The 16,040-nt window shown below is 42.5% G+C and overlaps 1 protein-coding gene across 2 annotated transcripts in view; it reads left to right on the top strand.

Annotated features, from left to right (window-relative positions):
* NOSTRIN (nitric oxide synthase trafficking) overlaps nucleotides 1–10,580 on the top strand; it is a 43,856-nt gene extending 33,276 nt beyond the window's left edge. For both annotated transcript variants that reach the window (XM_007671195.4, XM_029071965.2), the window contains exons 9-16: nucleotides 462–560; nucleotides 652–777; nucleotides 2,349–2,457; nucleotides 4,616–4,704; nucleotides 5,628–5,753; nucleotides 7,785–7,899; nucleotides 8,466–8,549; nucleotides 9,576–10,580. In XM_007671195.4, coding sequence (XP_007669385.2) covers nucleotides 462–560; nucleotides 652–777; nucleotides 2,349–2,457; nucleotides 4,616–4,704; nucleotides 5,628–5,753; nucleotides 7,785–7,899; nucleotides 8,466–8,549; nucleotides 9,576–9,712 — 885 coding nt within the window. In that variant the 3' untranslated portion in view covers nucleotides 9,713–10,580. The remainder of the gene's footprint in view (nucleotides 1–461; nucleotides 561–651; nucleotides 778–2,348; nucleotides 2,458–4,615; nucleotides 4,705–5,627; nucleotides 5,754–7,784; nucleotides 7,900–8,465; nucleotides 8,550–9,575) is intronic.
* Nucleotides 10,581–16,040: the final 5,460 nt, after the last annotated feature.

The following is a 16,040-nucleotide window of genomic DNA, read 5'->3' on the forward strand; positions in this document are numbered from 1 at the left end:
TTTTTGCACAAGCTCCTTTATCCATGCCTTGAGGTGAAAATAATGAGGGACTGGCAAAGCAAACACATTTTTCTCCTCCTCCTCTTGAGGAGAATCCACCTAGTGGCAGAATAGCAAGTGCCTGACTGATTTCTCATGAACGTGCTTCTCCAGCTTTACTGACTGCTGTCATTCCCAGCGCTTAGAACAGTGCTCCAGCGCTTAAAACAGTGCTTGGCACATAGTAAGCGCTTAACAAATACCATTATTATTATTATTATTGTTGTCTCTGCTCACCCCATTATCCTGTTCTCCTCCTACAATCTGTGAGCCCCCTGTGGGACAGGAACTCCCTAACCTGACACAGTATCTTCTATCTATCTACCCCAGCGCTTAGTACAGTATTTGACATATAATAGGGACTTAAAAAAAACTATAATAATTACAGTAATCATCACCAGCATAATTATTATCCCTTCCAGAGCATCTTGGACCTGGAAAAGGAGCGAATCCAGATGTTGTGCAGTATACTAAACCAATACAACCAGCACATTTCCAGTTTTGGGCAGATGTTGGCCTCTGTGAGTGGCAAAGGTTTTCTGAATTTCTGTAGCTTGCTTACCATTGGTTGATTCAAATCCATGACTCTAAATCTGTGCCCCACCGTTTCAGTGTCACACCCCAATTTACACTGCCATCAGCAAGACGGATGTGGACAAAGATATCCAGGCTTTAATGGAAGAAATGGAAGCTTTACCTGCAGAAGCAAAGTCTGAATTCTTATTAACCGATTACTTTGTAAGTATGACATGAAAAAAGGTTTCATTAATCGAGTCTCCCTTAATCAAAGACTTTTTTCTTTATCAGGGATATTTATTGAGGACTTACTGTGTGCAGTGCACTGTACCAGGTTTTGGTATATGTGTTGTCTTTTAATGTTCACACCTGAGAGGGAAATCTCATTTGAGAATAATGAAATGTAGTTTAATAATTAATAATTGTATTTGTTAAGCACTTACTATGTACTGGGTACCTAGTACTCTGTACTAAGCACTGTTCTAAGCAGTGAGGCAGAAACAAGATAAGTCGAACACAGTCCCTGCCCCACAGAAGGCTCACAGTCTTAAGCCCCATTTTGCAAATGAGGGCACTGAGGCACACAGAAGTTAAATGACCCACCCAAGGTCAAGCAGCAGACAAGTGGCTTAGTACAGTGCTCTGCACACAGTAAGCGCTCAATAAATACAATTGAATGAAAGTGGCAGAGCGGTGATTAGAACCCAGGTTCTTCTGACTTCCAGGCATATGTTGCTTCTCTAATCTAATTCACTAAAAAAGAACATTGTTTTGATGTGGTTCAAAAATTCACAAATAGAAGCACGGCTTAGCTGTTGCTTGGAGTTGCAAGAAGAAATGCAAGATTTTTGCAGAGAAGGAGGGGGCAGAGGTAGTGAGGTGACTACCCCATGGGGGGGTGGGGTTGTTGAAGCTGTGGGAATGGATAACTTTCTTACTTAGTACATTGTCCTGCATACAGAAGTCACTCAAATACTATTGACTGCCTGGAACCATTTGCACTTCTGCCTCTTAGAATCACAGTAGATACCCATCAGCCTTGCAAATATTTGGATGACCAGTGTGTCCTTGGCTGCTAAGGTAATTTGCGTTTGAGATAGCTATTCCCTCCAGAAGTTTACCATGTGCCATCATATAGACACATTAGCACCACTGGGTTAGAGGTGGGCACATCTGACCTAGAAGCAGAAACGGCTCTGGTTAGGGTACAGCTGATGAAAGTTGGAGGTTTGGCAACTTGACAACTGTGATGTATCTAAATATAGGTTGCTCTTATGTCCACTGAACTCACAATTTATCTCTCACTGTTTTGAAGTCCTTCCACCTGACTGTTTCAGTGCTGGAAAAATTATGCCAGAAACCAGAGAAAAGACTGTGGTAAAATGAATGCCATTTGGGGCATACAGTGTAAGGCTGCTCTGATTTTAGGTTGGCCCTCAAGGTGGTTTGAAGAGGTCTGCAATGGCCAACAGTGACTTATCCAAAAGCCCAAAGCCCCAGGTAATTTTTTAATTGTGAGGTGAGCAAATGGACACCACTCTCGAAAAGCAGTCTGGGGACTGTCCAATAGAAAAATGTGCACATCTATACCTGCGAGTCCAGGGAATCTCAATGCCTGGTTTTTGCAGAACAGAGTCTGTCCAAGATAGGAAAGCACCTAATACTACAGTCTTTATTTTCTTTCTTCCCTTTACCACATTTAAACCAGTGGATTGGAAGCAAATCCTTCCACACTGCTGTGAAGGAAATTTCCAGTAAGTAGTATTAACATATATCCACTTTTTTCTTTGTAGGAAGAAGACCCTAAGAATGGAATGGATAAAGAAAGACGGAAATGTTCAATAAAAGCAAAAGTGGACAGACTGCAAGAGGACATCAAAAGGGCCTCACAAGAGCAGGAAGGTTTGTTGCTACCACTCTAAATGGGCCTGGGCAGGAACAGTCATTTGAGAAACTGGCTCAGCAGTTTGGGGTCAATCTGTGTTTTTGTTGGCCTGAAGAATCATGTGATTCTAAGGCCAGTGGGGGACTTCCTGTGTTGTGAGGTAAGGAGGCCATGAAAAAGATGGAACTGTAATCTAGCAGTGAGGTTTCTTACCGTATAGCCACACTTCCCTGCGGCTAATTCCAAAATGAAGAGCATTCAGAAGTTTTTACTTTGTTTAAAGGAGAAAGTGATAGGGATCCTCTTGCTAATTTTTTAAAGCCCCATGCCGAGTTAAACCGCTAAGTAAGCATGCCACCATAGACATGGAGTTGGTGCATTGTGTTTTGAGCCTTCAATAGCATCTCTCTTGTTCTGCTTCATTTGTTTAAACGAATGACATATTTTTATCCAGGGATTGACAAGAAACAGGCAGTAAAGCTGTGTCAAGGCCTAAGAATCAGCGCTCAGGATTTTGTGAAAATCAGAAAACCAGACTCTGTCCCAGAAAATCCATTTTTTCCAACTGTCCTGAATAAGTATGCTTTTCTGGTAAATAGAGGCTGTTGCATCTCATGTCTGTGCAGTGTCTGGTGGCAGATGGACAAGCCTCGGGCCTGAGAATCTGCTCAAAGAATTGATTTTAGTGCTATGCACAGTCACTCTTCTATGCCAGCCATGGTTCTGTGGGTTAGCAGGTGCAACAAGTGAGCAGGCAGCCAGAAAGGCACTATCTGGAAATGCCAGGAACTGTGCCACAATAAGCCCTTTTGGAACATGAAGCAGAGTGGAGGACTGTGCTCTAATCTTATCTCCAAAGAACATGGGCAAGGAACTAAATATGGCATAAATTTTATTGACCTTCTAATTTAATCCTTCAGATTCTCAGACTGACCTTGTTCCTGTGTATGCTGGATTACTGTTTTAATTGGCTAATATAGTAGCAGACTTTGCACCTTTTAGTCACCCCAGCCTCAGCCCCACAGCACTTACGTACATATCCATAATTTATTTATATTAATGCCTGTCTCCCCCTCTAGACTGTAAGCTCACTGGGGGCAGAGGAATGTGTCTACCAACTCTGTAATACTGGACTCTTCCCAAGAGCTTAGTACAGTGCTCTGCACACAGCAAGTGCTCAATAAATGACTAATTAAATACCTGAGCACAAGGCACTGTACTAGGCACATACCAGAGTTCAACAGAAGCTTGATATATTCCCTGCCCACGAGGAGCTCACTCTAATGGGGGAAACAGACAGATATTTACAAAATATAGCAAGAATCACAGGAAGCAGAATTAATAAATAACAATCTACAGTTGAATGGCATTTGTACACAAGTGCTAGAGGTGACAGATGGCTTGGAACAACTCAAGATATTGGGAAATTGATTGGGAAAGTTTTGTTAAAGGAGGTGGGGATCAGAAATGGGTTAGTTGAGAGAGCAGGGCACAGCTAGGAGGTGAACTGGGAAGGAATGGGGAAAGTTGGTGGAATTTTTGTCAGAAGTAGAGAGAGATGATAGTCATGGCAGGTTTTGGGGGAGAAGAGAGATGGATGCTGACACACATTCCAGAAAGGTTATTCAGCCTGCAGCCTGAATAGGATAGGGACTGAAGGAGGGTACTCTCCCGAGTGCTTAGTACAGTGCTCTGTGCACAGTAAGTGCTCAGTGAATACAACTGATTGAGGGAAATGCTGGAATAGTAGTCTAACCTGATAGGACATGTACTTGAGCCAGGAAGGTGAGGATGTGGAAAATATTTTGAAGGAAGAATCGACAATATTTAGCAGTTGATTGGACATCCGAGCTGGATGAGGCATCAGGAACAGTTTACTTCAAAATTAAGTCATGTTGTCTAATCTTTTAAACTGGGCAGCCCAACCCTTCTGACTGCTGAAAAGCAACCGACATTCTGAAAACTCTTTCATTTCCTAAATGACATTACTTTTCTGATTAAATACTGTGCCCACAGACAAACCTGAAATTGGCCTTTTTGCACCAAGGCACGAATTGACTCTCTGATCTCGAATCAACTCTGGGGAGGAAGTCCCGATTAATCTTTCCTTTAAAGCACGAAAATGAGCCGTAGCACGGTAGACTATTCAGTGATATGTTACCTTAATCTCCTCAGGACTGGAGCAAATGCGTAACACCTATGCCGAAAATCCCTCCTTTTCCGATGCAAAGAAACTGAAGGACACAGCCATACAGCTGGATGAGGTAAATGGTTGCGAAATCCAAACCTTTCCATTTTAAGAAGCTGTTGGGGAAAGATCTTTTTCATTCAGTACAGGTTTGGAACTGCCTTTCCTTTGTAGCAGTAGGTTGTTACCGCTAGTAGTTGTGGAAGGCAGTTTCAATGATCCTCTCAAAGATTCAGGGAAATATTATGGCTGGGTACATTTTATCCATTTGCAAAACAGAGACATTTCTCTTTTTAATAGGTCTTACCCAAAAAGGAATTCAGCACTCTCTCTCCAAAAAAAAAAATCATAACAGCTGCAATGGTACTACTTAAATGAAACTTTCGTGGCATTCCAAAATATGCTACAGACTATTTAATGGGGGAAGTGATGGGGGAAGGGGAAGAGATGTGAAAAGTAAATTTATCATTACACTAGGTGAGGCTCCCGTTGGACCCCAGAACACATGAGCCGTGGCCCTTCATTTCCACCATTTCTTCCTGCACTGTATCTAGTATACACACAGAGAAACCACACTCCTGACTAACCTGCCTCACAAGCTTTCAGTTCTCTTCCAAACCAGTTTTTTCCAACATCTCATTTTAACTTCTCCTTGCTGCACAACTCCATTTTGTTTCTTTGGCAGTAAACTGGAGGTCAGCTAGGTCCCCTTGCCCACCCCAATGTTCAATTCATCTCCTATTTAACCAGCCCTCAATCCCCTCTTCCCAGGGCCTATAACTCCAGCCCTTTTGTTCCCCTAAGCCCCCTAACTGGACCCACCACAAATTCGTGTCAACAATGAACACAGTAAAATAGTGTGAACATATCAAAATGAACCACAAAGGAAATCGTTTGGCTCAATTAAGTTTTGGTATTCCAAAAAACAAACACTGATATTATAAAAGCTCTTTTGTTTCCTACCTGGTCCATCTTTCTGATTAAATATTGTATCCTCAGACAAAGCTGAAATTGGCACTTTTGCAAGCAAACTTATACAAGCTGTTGGGCGTGCTAGCTGACCTCGAGCACAGTCCCAGACCCACACATCTCAGCAGCAGCTGCATCTCCAAGTGGAAAGAAAAGGTAAGATGCACAAAAGCTTTTATTTTTAAGAGTGCAGCCCTATGCATAACCTCTTGCTACCCTGCTGCAAATTCTAAATGAATTAGTAAAATTATGTAATAGTGAGCACTTAAAAAAAACCACCACAATTATGGTTATATGCCAGGTACTGTTCTAAACACTGGGGTGGATATAAGCAAATTGCTGTGGACACAAAGCCCAGTCCCACATGGGGCTCACAGTCTCAATCCCCATTTTACAGAGGAGGTAACTGGCACAGAGAAGTAAAGTCACTTGCCTCAGACCACACAGCAGACAAGTGGCGGAGCTAGGATTAAGACCCATGACCTTCCCTTAATTCCTCTTTTGGAGAGAGAAACTGAGGCACAGATTAGCTAAATGATGAATGAGTGTGTACCCATCTATTTCTCAATTCTGAAGAATTTGGGCTGCGGCCAAACAAAATTGACCTTGCCTACCTGGCTCAGTGGGGAGGGCTCTAAATTCATTATGTTTCTCCACTGTAAAAAAGGATCCATGCATGCCTTATTAAATTGCTTGGCATTCAAATAACTGCTATGGGGTTATATATCACTGGCTTTATATTTTGTTACACTGGCACAATGCAGTGAGTGTTGAGAAGTGAGTGGGTGCATTTCTAGGTCTTTCCACGGATCAATACCAAAAGAGGGAAGTATAATGATCTTGGCCTAAAGTCTTTGTACCCTTACTCAGGTTTGGAAGGGCAGTCTTCATCATTTAGACATAGTCATAATAGTGTAGCTTGGGATAGCACTCATTAAAGTTAAGCTTTCTGTGAAATGATTCTGCAGCTTTCAAATGAAGGTCAGGGTAATAAATGCACTACAACAAATGAACTACAAGTGTGGGAATGCGACTTCACCTAATGCTCTCGGTTGGTTCTGTGAAAATAAAATGTTAAGCCAATGATACAAAATGAAATGTTATTCCCCAATAGAAAAAACTGCATGAACATATTCCTAAATTCAAAAAATTTGACCCACACCATGATGAAAACACAAAGCTAGCAATATGCCTGCATATAGCTATATGAACCAATCATGGAAAGTTTCGAATTAGATTTGGATACACATGAAGTTCTTCATTTTTAAAGCGTTAACTTTAACATCCTATTCAGCCAAAAGGCACCTGGTGCTAACCCACTAGGGGCCCAGTCATTACTAGCACAGTGCACGAAGTGGGTGCTCAATAAATACTACTACAAAATTGAAAATGGCCTAAAACCATACTAATAAAGTGAGTTTGTAGGGGTGCTAGGGAGAAGGCCTTGAGGCATTGGAAACTTTACAGCATTCTCTCCACTTAAGATCCACAAACCCCATTATGAAAGTGGAAAGAAGAGCATTGAAATCAGGATGGTCTAGCAGCAGAAACAACAATGAAATGAATTCTAAAGACATTATCCTTGAAATAATGTACATATAATTGGTGGTAAAGACTGTACAGCTCCTTGAGGGGGGAGATAATGTCTAACTCTTTTATACTCTCTGAAGCATTTGCACATTGCTCTGCACAGAATAGGTTTTCTACTTTGGATTTTTATCCACCTAGATGCAGTCACAAATAACTGTTGTAACAAATCAAGTAATGAAAATGTGCTATGAGACTATTTAGAGGAAGACAAACCACAAGTTAGCACAAAAAGATTTGCTGTAGGAAGGAAGTTATTTATATGCATAAGTGTAGCATTAAGACAGGATGCTGCTACACGTGCTGGACTCTGCCTTGGACTTTACTGTACTATAAAGCACTTTGTATTTAGTTCAGTAAAATAACAAAGAGTGCTAAGAATGTACAGTATTCTGCTAATGGTGAACAGAAGAGTAATATAGGAATCTGTTTTGAAAAATGTCAGCCATGGTGATAACTTCAATTCATCTACCCAGTAATTTCCATTCAATAAATGGTTACTAAAACACAATTTCCCCATAATATAAGGTTCTTCAAGAACACCCCCTCACCCCATGTCACATGACAGAAATAACTGTATTTTTCTAATATTCTTACCAGGAGCAGACACACAGCTTGGTGAAAATATCACGCCCCTTCAGGATAAAGAGAATGGAGTGTTTGGCAAACAGAGCAGCTCCCGCTAAACCATCAAGTAATCAAGGTGCTTCCTCAGGTAACCCTCAGTAGTTTACTAGGACTTATTTGTTTGATTCAAAGGCAAAACTTTAGATTTCAGTAGGAAAGGTGAGTGACCATATTTGCCGAAAACACTAAATACAGAAGCTGACAGGTACCAACCTGACTGTCAAGCCTCAAGTATTCTGATTTAAATTTCCCATTCCTTGGTTTTCCCATCAGGAAATGGGGAATGATGACAATCTCTCTTCCCTACTTCATCTAAGGATCAGAGGGAGAATGGAGTTACGCTTCTGGAAAACGTTCCTCGCTTCCGTACCATTCCATAGATGCATGTATGAGTCACATGGCCCCTTCCTGTCCATGAAATTTCCCAGAATTCAGTATTAATTTTAATGACAAATCTAATGGATAATGAGCTACTGGGGGAAATAGATTCTTTTTCAAATCAATTTTTCTTCATCCTCTTCAACTTTACAGATTGTCTTTGTGAAACATTTCTCATTTTACTCCCTCCCCATCCAAACTGCTGTAAGACTAGATGTGTTAGCTTAGTCCTCCAAAACCTTCTCAGTAACTGTCATTCTTATATTATGTCCCCAGGAGTCTCCAATCTCACTAGCGGGGTGTGTAAAGCTTTGTACACCTTTCAGGCCAGGAGCGATGATGAGCTCAATTTGGAAAGAGGTAAGTAATGCCTTCAAGTGCTTCATGTGCCTTTCTACATATGTGGAAACTACCACCTGTACTAATAAACAATTAATAAAGCACTTATGGTGGCAAAGTACTCTTACAGTCAGGCAACAGTACTGCATGAAGCTCACTCGATCAGGGGCGATGGAGAGTTAGGCTGTGGAATTGGCCACTCTGTTTAGGGGTTGGACTCACTGGGCCGTTGCTTTCCACTTAATTCAGCACTGACTACTCCTTCCTCTCCCCAGTAATCCTCACCTCCATCCCCTAAACTCTGTGAGCTGGGAACCAAGGCTGCTAAGGTAATATACGCAGTTCCTTGCTGACCCCTCAGAGGGAGAGTAGAGGATGGGAAGGGAGAGGTACTGTCTGTCTTGCCTGTCACCTGGTGAAAGAGAAGGGGAAAAGTGCCCCCACACAATGAACTAGGCAAGAGATTCTCCTGCTGAAGGAATTAGCCAACTGTTCTGGGGAAAAAACAAGTTCTTGCCTCTTCAGTTATGTTTCAAGGCTTCTAAGCTCCTTGTGGGCAGGGATCCTATCTACCAACTCTATTGTATTGTACTATCCCAAGCACTTAGCGAAGTTCTCTGTACACAGTAAGCACAGAATAAATAAATAAATGGGAAGCAGCATGGCCTAGTGGATAAAGCACAAGCCTGAGAGCCAGAGGACCTGGGTTCTAATTCTGGCTCTGCCATTTGCCTGCTGTGCAACCTTGGGCAACTAACTTAGCTTCTCTCTGCCATGGTTTCCTCAGCAAAATAAGGATTCAATATCTCCTCTTTCCTACTCAGACTGTGAGCCCCATGTGGAACAGGGACTATATCAGCCTAATTATCTTGTATCTACCCCAGCACTCATAACAGTGCCTGGCACATAGTAAGTGCTTAACGAATATGATTTAAAAAATGATTAAATACCACTGATTGATTGATAGGGGCTCAAACTGTCAAAATTCCCTTAAAATACCCACAGGGCATACAATGACCTGTCTAAAACCATGCATTCTCTCAACAGGGAACCTCGTGACTATTCACCAGAAGGATGATGAAGGATGGTGGTTTGGGTCCTTAAATGGAAAGATGGGTTATTTTCCTTCTGCATATGTGGAAGAAGTGCCTTTGCCCAGCAGTGACACGACTTCACAGGCATAAAAAGGAGACAACCTTCATCAGCTTAAACCTACAAAACCTAACTGCAGTTACCTTTAAAACAGAGGTGACTCACCCATACGCACACACTCTTCACACCTCCGCAATAGGTTGGTGCCACCTAGAATCCATTTCAGCTTCCATTACTCCTGCTGGGTTGGACTTTGCCATGAGCTGGGACTGTTTGAGAGCCTCAGACTCCCAAAGCTTGGGCAGGCTTGGCTCCATGGCCCACTCAGGCTCTGGCCACAGGTAGAAAGGGAGGGAATGATGCATGATAAGGAAGGACAAGACAAAGTAGGGGATGAGTGGGCTTCCTCTCCTTGAGCTCCAGGGTGCCCAGCTTTACTAACATCAAGCCCCAAGGATCTTAAGAGTCCCACTGCCAGGGTCTGCTTGGCCCAACTCCTCCTGGGATGGAGTAAGACTCCCTGGGGGCCAGTGGAGCTCATAGAGGCTCGAAGAGGTCATGCTGGCTTCTTCCCATAATCCTGATTCCTGCAGGCCCCTTTCTCCACTACTTCACCTCTGAAGAGTGTGAGAATGCTTAGCCATCACCCCCAGCCACCTCCCTCCTTTTCCTGCCCCCCCACACCCCTTAGCATGAAAACTGAGCCAACTGACTGGTAATTTGAGTTAAGAAAATAAAATAGAATGAATATAGAACCTGAAAAACTGCCTCTAGAAGCCTAGGCCATACCATTGTTTAGCATGATCTGAGTACCTTGGGAACAATAGCCAGATCCCACCTGAAGCACTGGGCTCGGTGCTGCCCTTAATAAAGCTTCTGATCCATCAGCAGAGCTAAAAGCAGAAGACAGTGTGTATAAATGAAGTGCAGTAATAAAAAGTGGAAACATCTGAATATTGACATGTGCCTCTTTTCCTTAAATAATGCCTTTTTCTCCAACACTTCAAAAATTACAAGAAAGGAAACATACAAGGGGCAGGAACTCAAACGGCTGCTAGAAAGAGTTGTGGATATTTTCGTTAACCCACGACCTCACCTGAGCCAGGCTCCAGCATGATAATGCTGATGGTTACGGAATTCTACAGCACTATCAGGAGGCCTTCACCCTAGAACAACGGCCAGGTCCATTTGCCCAAACTGGAAAAAAAAAAAATCTGGAAAATTGACTAAAGCCATTGTCTTTTTCCACATCCCCAATGGTGAAGAACCAATACACTGTTCCTGCACAAGTATAGACCAGTTTGTACTGGAACGCTTAGCCACAAGTGTTAGTTGCAGGGAAATTGGGACTGAAGTCCCATTCTTTTGTTCCTTCCTTCAATTTTTTGTTTCCTTTTACATGAAACAAGTTTGAAATACAGGAGAAAATTACAAGATAAGACACCCATTAACACCATACCCAAGCTCCATTATACTTATATGTTAGGATTTGAAATTAAATATCTAGTAATGGCACACATTAATATGCAAAGGGTCTAAACTGCATTTGCCATGTGAGCCATAACTGAAAATCTGGAAAGAGAGAGCAGAAGAAATTTTTAATTCCAGCCCAAGTGGAGCCTTAGTGAGCTTTGTACATTTGGAATGCTGAGGAACAGATCACAAACCTTTGACAGCATTTGCATTCCATTGTAGTACTGTCCATCAAGTTCTGACAGATGGAAAAAGTGTGGCAATTATAAAATCGATTTTAAATAAAACAGTGACAGTGAACCATGGCTATTCTTGGGAGTGATTAGCAAAGAAAGTGCTGCTAATTTTCTTCTGGCAGTCCTTTGCAAATGCAAGATTTGCAATCAAGCTCCACTGCACCAAAACCCAGGAAAGCTTTAAGTTAAACAGGACATTTTGCTTCTCCCTTGAAAGTTAGAAAAGTAGAGAGTGACTAGAATCAAGAAGCTGGGCTTTAAGGGCTGAAAAATAAAGGATGAAAGTCCATTCCTGCCCTATCACTCAAACAATGGCATTTGTTGAGTGCTTACTGTGAGCAGAGCACTGAACTAAGTGCTTGGGAGAGTACAACAGAGTCCCACACCAAACTTCAAATCTACAGGGGATGAAAGACATTAATAAAAATAAATACCTTCTTGATGCCACATTCATCAAGAAGAGATCTTGGGGGACACCACCTAATTTCAAGGCAGGTAGGAACAACAAAAACATGAATAATGTCCAAGAAACTATGAAACAGTCTCCGAGGCTTGACCTGCAAAAGATCATTAGGAACTTTGGAAAGCTTTGCTACACTGGAGAGGTGAAAAGCAATTAGATTTTAGAAGATAAAAATAAGAAGAAGAAGATGATGACGAATGGTATGTGTTAAGTGTTTACTGTATACCAGGCACTACAAGCACTGGGATGAATACAAGCAAATCAGGTTGTAGAGACCCTGTCCCAGATGGGGCTCAGTCTCAATCCCCATTCTACAAGATGAGGTAACTGAAGCACACAGGAAGTGAAGTGACTTACCCAAGGTCACAGCAGACAAGTGGCAGAGCCAGGAAGTGGTGGAGGTGGAATTAGAACCCAGGTCCTTCTGATTCCCAGGCCCTGGCTCTACCTTTCTTATAAGCAGTATGGTCTACTGGATAAAAGATGGGTGCATTCTAGAGTAAAGTCATATTTTGGCTCAAACAATTAAGTGAGAAATCAGGTTAGTATACAAATCCACACCAAGTCTATTCATCTTCAAAGCAAAAAAAGAGGCACTTCTCAGGTTTCATTTAGGCAACAGCCATACATTTTTACATTGAGATGATTGCATTTTTCACACAAGTCCTCCCTACACCCAACAACTAAATATTTCCTTACCAATATTCCTTTATGGCCTGAGAAATGGCTAGTAGGATAGGTCTTACCTTCTATCTCGCTATTCGCTGCCTAGGTGTCCGATCTAGGAGAAGACCATACATCAAAATTTTTTTCCTCAAATCTTCTGGGACATTCTGTTCCAATTGATTCTTTTGTTTTGACATCTCCCCCTTGCCTTAAAGTCTCCGGCCTCCTCCTCCCTACCTGGATCTACTGTACTCCAACAACTTTGTATACACTCAAGTTTTTGAAACTTTGCCCTTTAGAGAGAGAGGCTGGTGTGCAGAAAGACCACCCATATACACTACTGTTAATAAGAATAATCTCTCTAAACAAATTACATTTGGGGAACTGAAATGAAACATTACTGAGCTGTTTACAGATAACTTCCTGACCAGCTATACAGACCAGTTCCAATCAGGTAGTTCACGCAAAGGCAGACTGAGGAGGACCTAAACACTGAGTGAAAACTCTCCTCAGCCATGCTTTGTGCACAGTAAGTGCTCAATAAATAGGATGAAAAGGATTCAGAAGTTATCCAGCTGATTTGCTCTGTGTGGCATCTGGACTAAATAATGGGATAATTCCAGCCCCCAAAATCTTATTTGGTGCCTGTATTATCCATATGAACTGTCAACTTACTACATTTAAAAGGAATAAATTAAGACTCATCCATTAACTATTATTCTCTAAGTGCTTCATACAGTGCTCTGCAAACAGTAAGCACTCAAAAAATACTAATGATTGATTGATTGGTTAACCCTACGTCCTTCCCTTGGGGAGAGCCAACTTCATGCAAAAAAAAATTCTGTCTATGCAGTAATCACTATAAAGGTGAACAGGAACAAAATGCCTGGGTATAAACAAGTTTAAAACTAGGCCTGCACAGGTCCTGGGGAACACTAACATATTAGGCTTCCTCCCGTCACTCATGTTCAGCAGCAAAGAGAGCTGGGGGGAAAATAGGGAGAATAATAATAAAGGTATTTGTTAAGCACTTACTATGTGCTAAGCACTGTTCTAAGTGCTGGGATAGACACAAGATAATCAGGTTGTCCCACGTGAGGCTCACAGACCTAATCCCCATTTTACAGATGAGGTAACTGAGGCAAAGAGAAGTTAAGTGGCTTGCCCAAAGTCACACAGCTGGTAAATGGTGGAGGCAGGATTAGACTGTAAGTCCATCAATTGGGCAGGGATTGTCTCTATCTGTTGCCGAATTGTACATTCCAAGTGCTTAGTACAGTGCTCTGCACATAGTAAGCGCTCAATAAATACTATTGAATGAATTAGACCTATGCCTGACTCCCAAGCCCATGTTTTTTCCACTAAGCCACGCTGCTTCTCAAAGGAGTGATAAAGGAAGAAAGATGCCTAGAAACTATGGTATTCAGAGTCCCAGACAGTGTCTCCTAGGAGGTGTGGGGAGCCCAGGGTCAGTCACAAGGGGCCACTGGCCATCTACTGGTACTACTCCTCACCTCTTAAACCATGTTCTCTTTGAGCTCATGAGCCACTGATTTCAGGGGCCAGTTTATTGCCACCAACTGCTCCTCTCAGATCAGTCTCTTGCTTTCATGGGGAGGAGCCTGTCAGAGTGTGAGACGTGGGCCAATTGCCTCAATTCACCCTACCAAGATGGTCTTGGTCCCTACGGTTCCTAAGCTCCCGTGGTCAAAACCCTGAATCCTGAACCCAGCAGCTCTTCGAGCCAAACCAGACACTCAAATGGAGCTCAAAAGGCTGTACTGGCTGATCGACGCCTCCAATCTCCCCGGATGTTCACAGATCAATGTGGCAGCAATTACCTTTAGAGCCAGCAGGCACCAGATGGGTCCAGGAAATTTTATTTCCAGGCAGCCCCTCGGTTTGTCCTTCCCAAACATACCCCACCAAAGCCATCATAATGGTTTCTCTCCCACAAAATGGAATTATTCCTAATTATTAAATGAGCTGAATCAAACTATAATGTCCCTCAGTGGGTAAGTCACTTAACTTCTCTGTGCCTCAGTTACCTCATCTGTAAAATGGGGATTGAGACTGTGAGCCCCACGTGGAACAAGTGGCTGCGTCCAACCCAATTTGCTTGTATACATGCCAGTGCTTAGTACAGTGCCTGGCACGTAGTAAGCGCTTAACAAATACCATGATTATCATTATTATTATTATATTCTCCTCAACTGCTAACTTCTGAGTTAACGAAAGCTGCGGAAGCAGAAGACTTCCACAAAGGTCTGGTGGCCTCCACTACTTACAAGGGAAGAGGCTTATATTCCAGCGCTAACCCAGGGATAAGTGTTGAATGTTCTCCAAATACCTTTCTACGACATCACATTCTAAGTTCACACCAGCACCCCATAAAGAACAAAAGATTTGGCATTTGGAACAGCAAATCCAGGTGAGGTACAGCAGTTAATGAAAACATGCACTGAATCATAGATTTACCTTAATCTAGCCCGGCTGTTGGTCCAGGTGAAAGAGCACAGTTCTGGGAATCAGGAGACCTGGGTTCTGGTCCCTGGCTCTGCCTGCTGGAGTGATGACATCAACCAAGACTTCTAACCATCTAGGACAGTTGATAAATGGACAGGTCCGGTAGGAATCCTGAAAAATAGCTAGCCAACATGGGCTACCAAGGCAAATGCCTTCCAGATCATGGTGCTACCTCATAGTATCTACACTACGCTGGGGTCACATCAGCCATAAATGCATGCCATATATTAAAATTCTCTAAGAGCACATCACACTCTGCTACATCCTTTCCTGTTTACTTGCTTCCTGTACTCCATGCTCCGGAGGAACATGACTAATGAAGAGAGATGGGGGTGCTGTGAAAACGACTAGCACTCTAACCAATTCTTTGTACAGACTCAGTTCTGAGACTTCAGAACTTGGGAAGCAGCATGCCTAGTAGAAACTGGCCCAGGAGTAGGAAGGATCTGGGTTCTAATCCCCCCTCCTCCACTTGTCTGCTGTTTGACCTTGGGAAGCTCACTTAACTTCTCTGTGTCTCAGTTACCTCATCTGTAAAGTGAGGATTAAGACTGAGCCCCATGTGGGGTGTGGACTGTGTGCCCAACCTAATTAATTTGTATATATCCCAAGGCTTAGTACAGTGCCTGGCACAGTAAGTGCTTAACAAATACCTTTTAAAAAACAAACAGCAACTAAAAAAACACTTCAGAACTGAGAACCTGAGAAACTGACCTGAGAAACTGAACCCTCAGAATATAAACTCATCCGTTGGTTTTAAAAGATTATCACCACTTACCTCAATCTATCTCTTGAGGAGAAGGAGGCTTGGTTTAAAGAATAAGGATAAATTATTTGAATTGTACAGCATTCATAATACCCTTCTACCTCAGTCTTCAAGCATCTTCCGAAGTCCCAGAAATGGCCACTTAAGAACTGCTCTGTGTCCTAGGTGCGGATGACCATGCCCTCCAGGCATACACCCCCACCCCAAAGAGTGCTCTACTGTACTTTCCCAAGAGCCTAGTAACAATGCTCAATGTATGCTAGTAAATGATTGATAGGCAGACTCTCTTT

Source organism: Ornithorhynchus anatinus, chromosome 9, assembly GCF_004115215.2.
Source record: "Ornithorhynchus anatinus isolate Pmale09 chromosome 9, mOrnAna1.pri.v4, whole genome shotgun sequence".
Classification (NCBI taxonomy): domain Eukaryota; kingdom Metazoa; phylum Chordata; class Mammalia; order Monotremata; family Ornithorhynchidae; genus Ornithorhynchus; species Ornithorhynchus anatinus.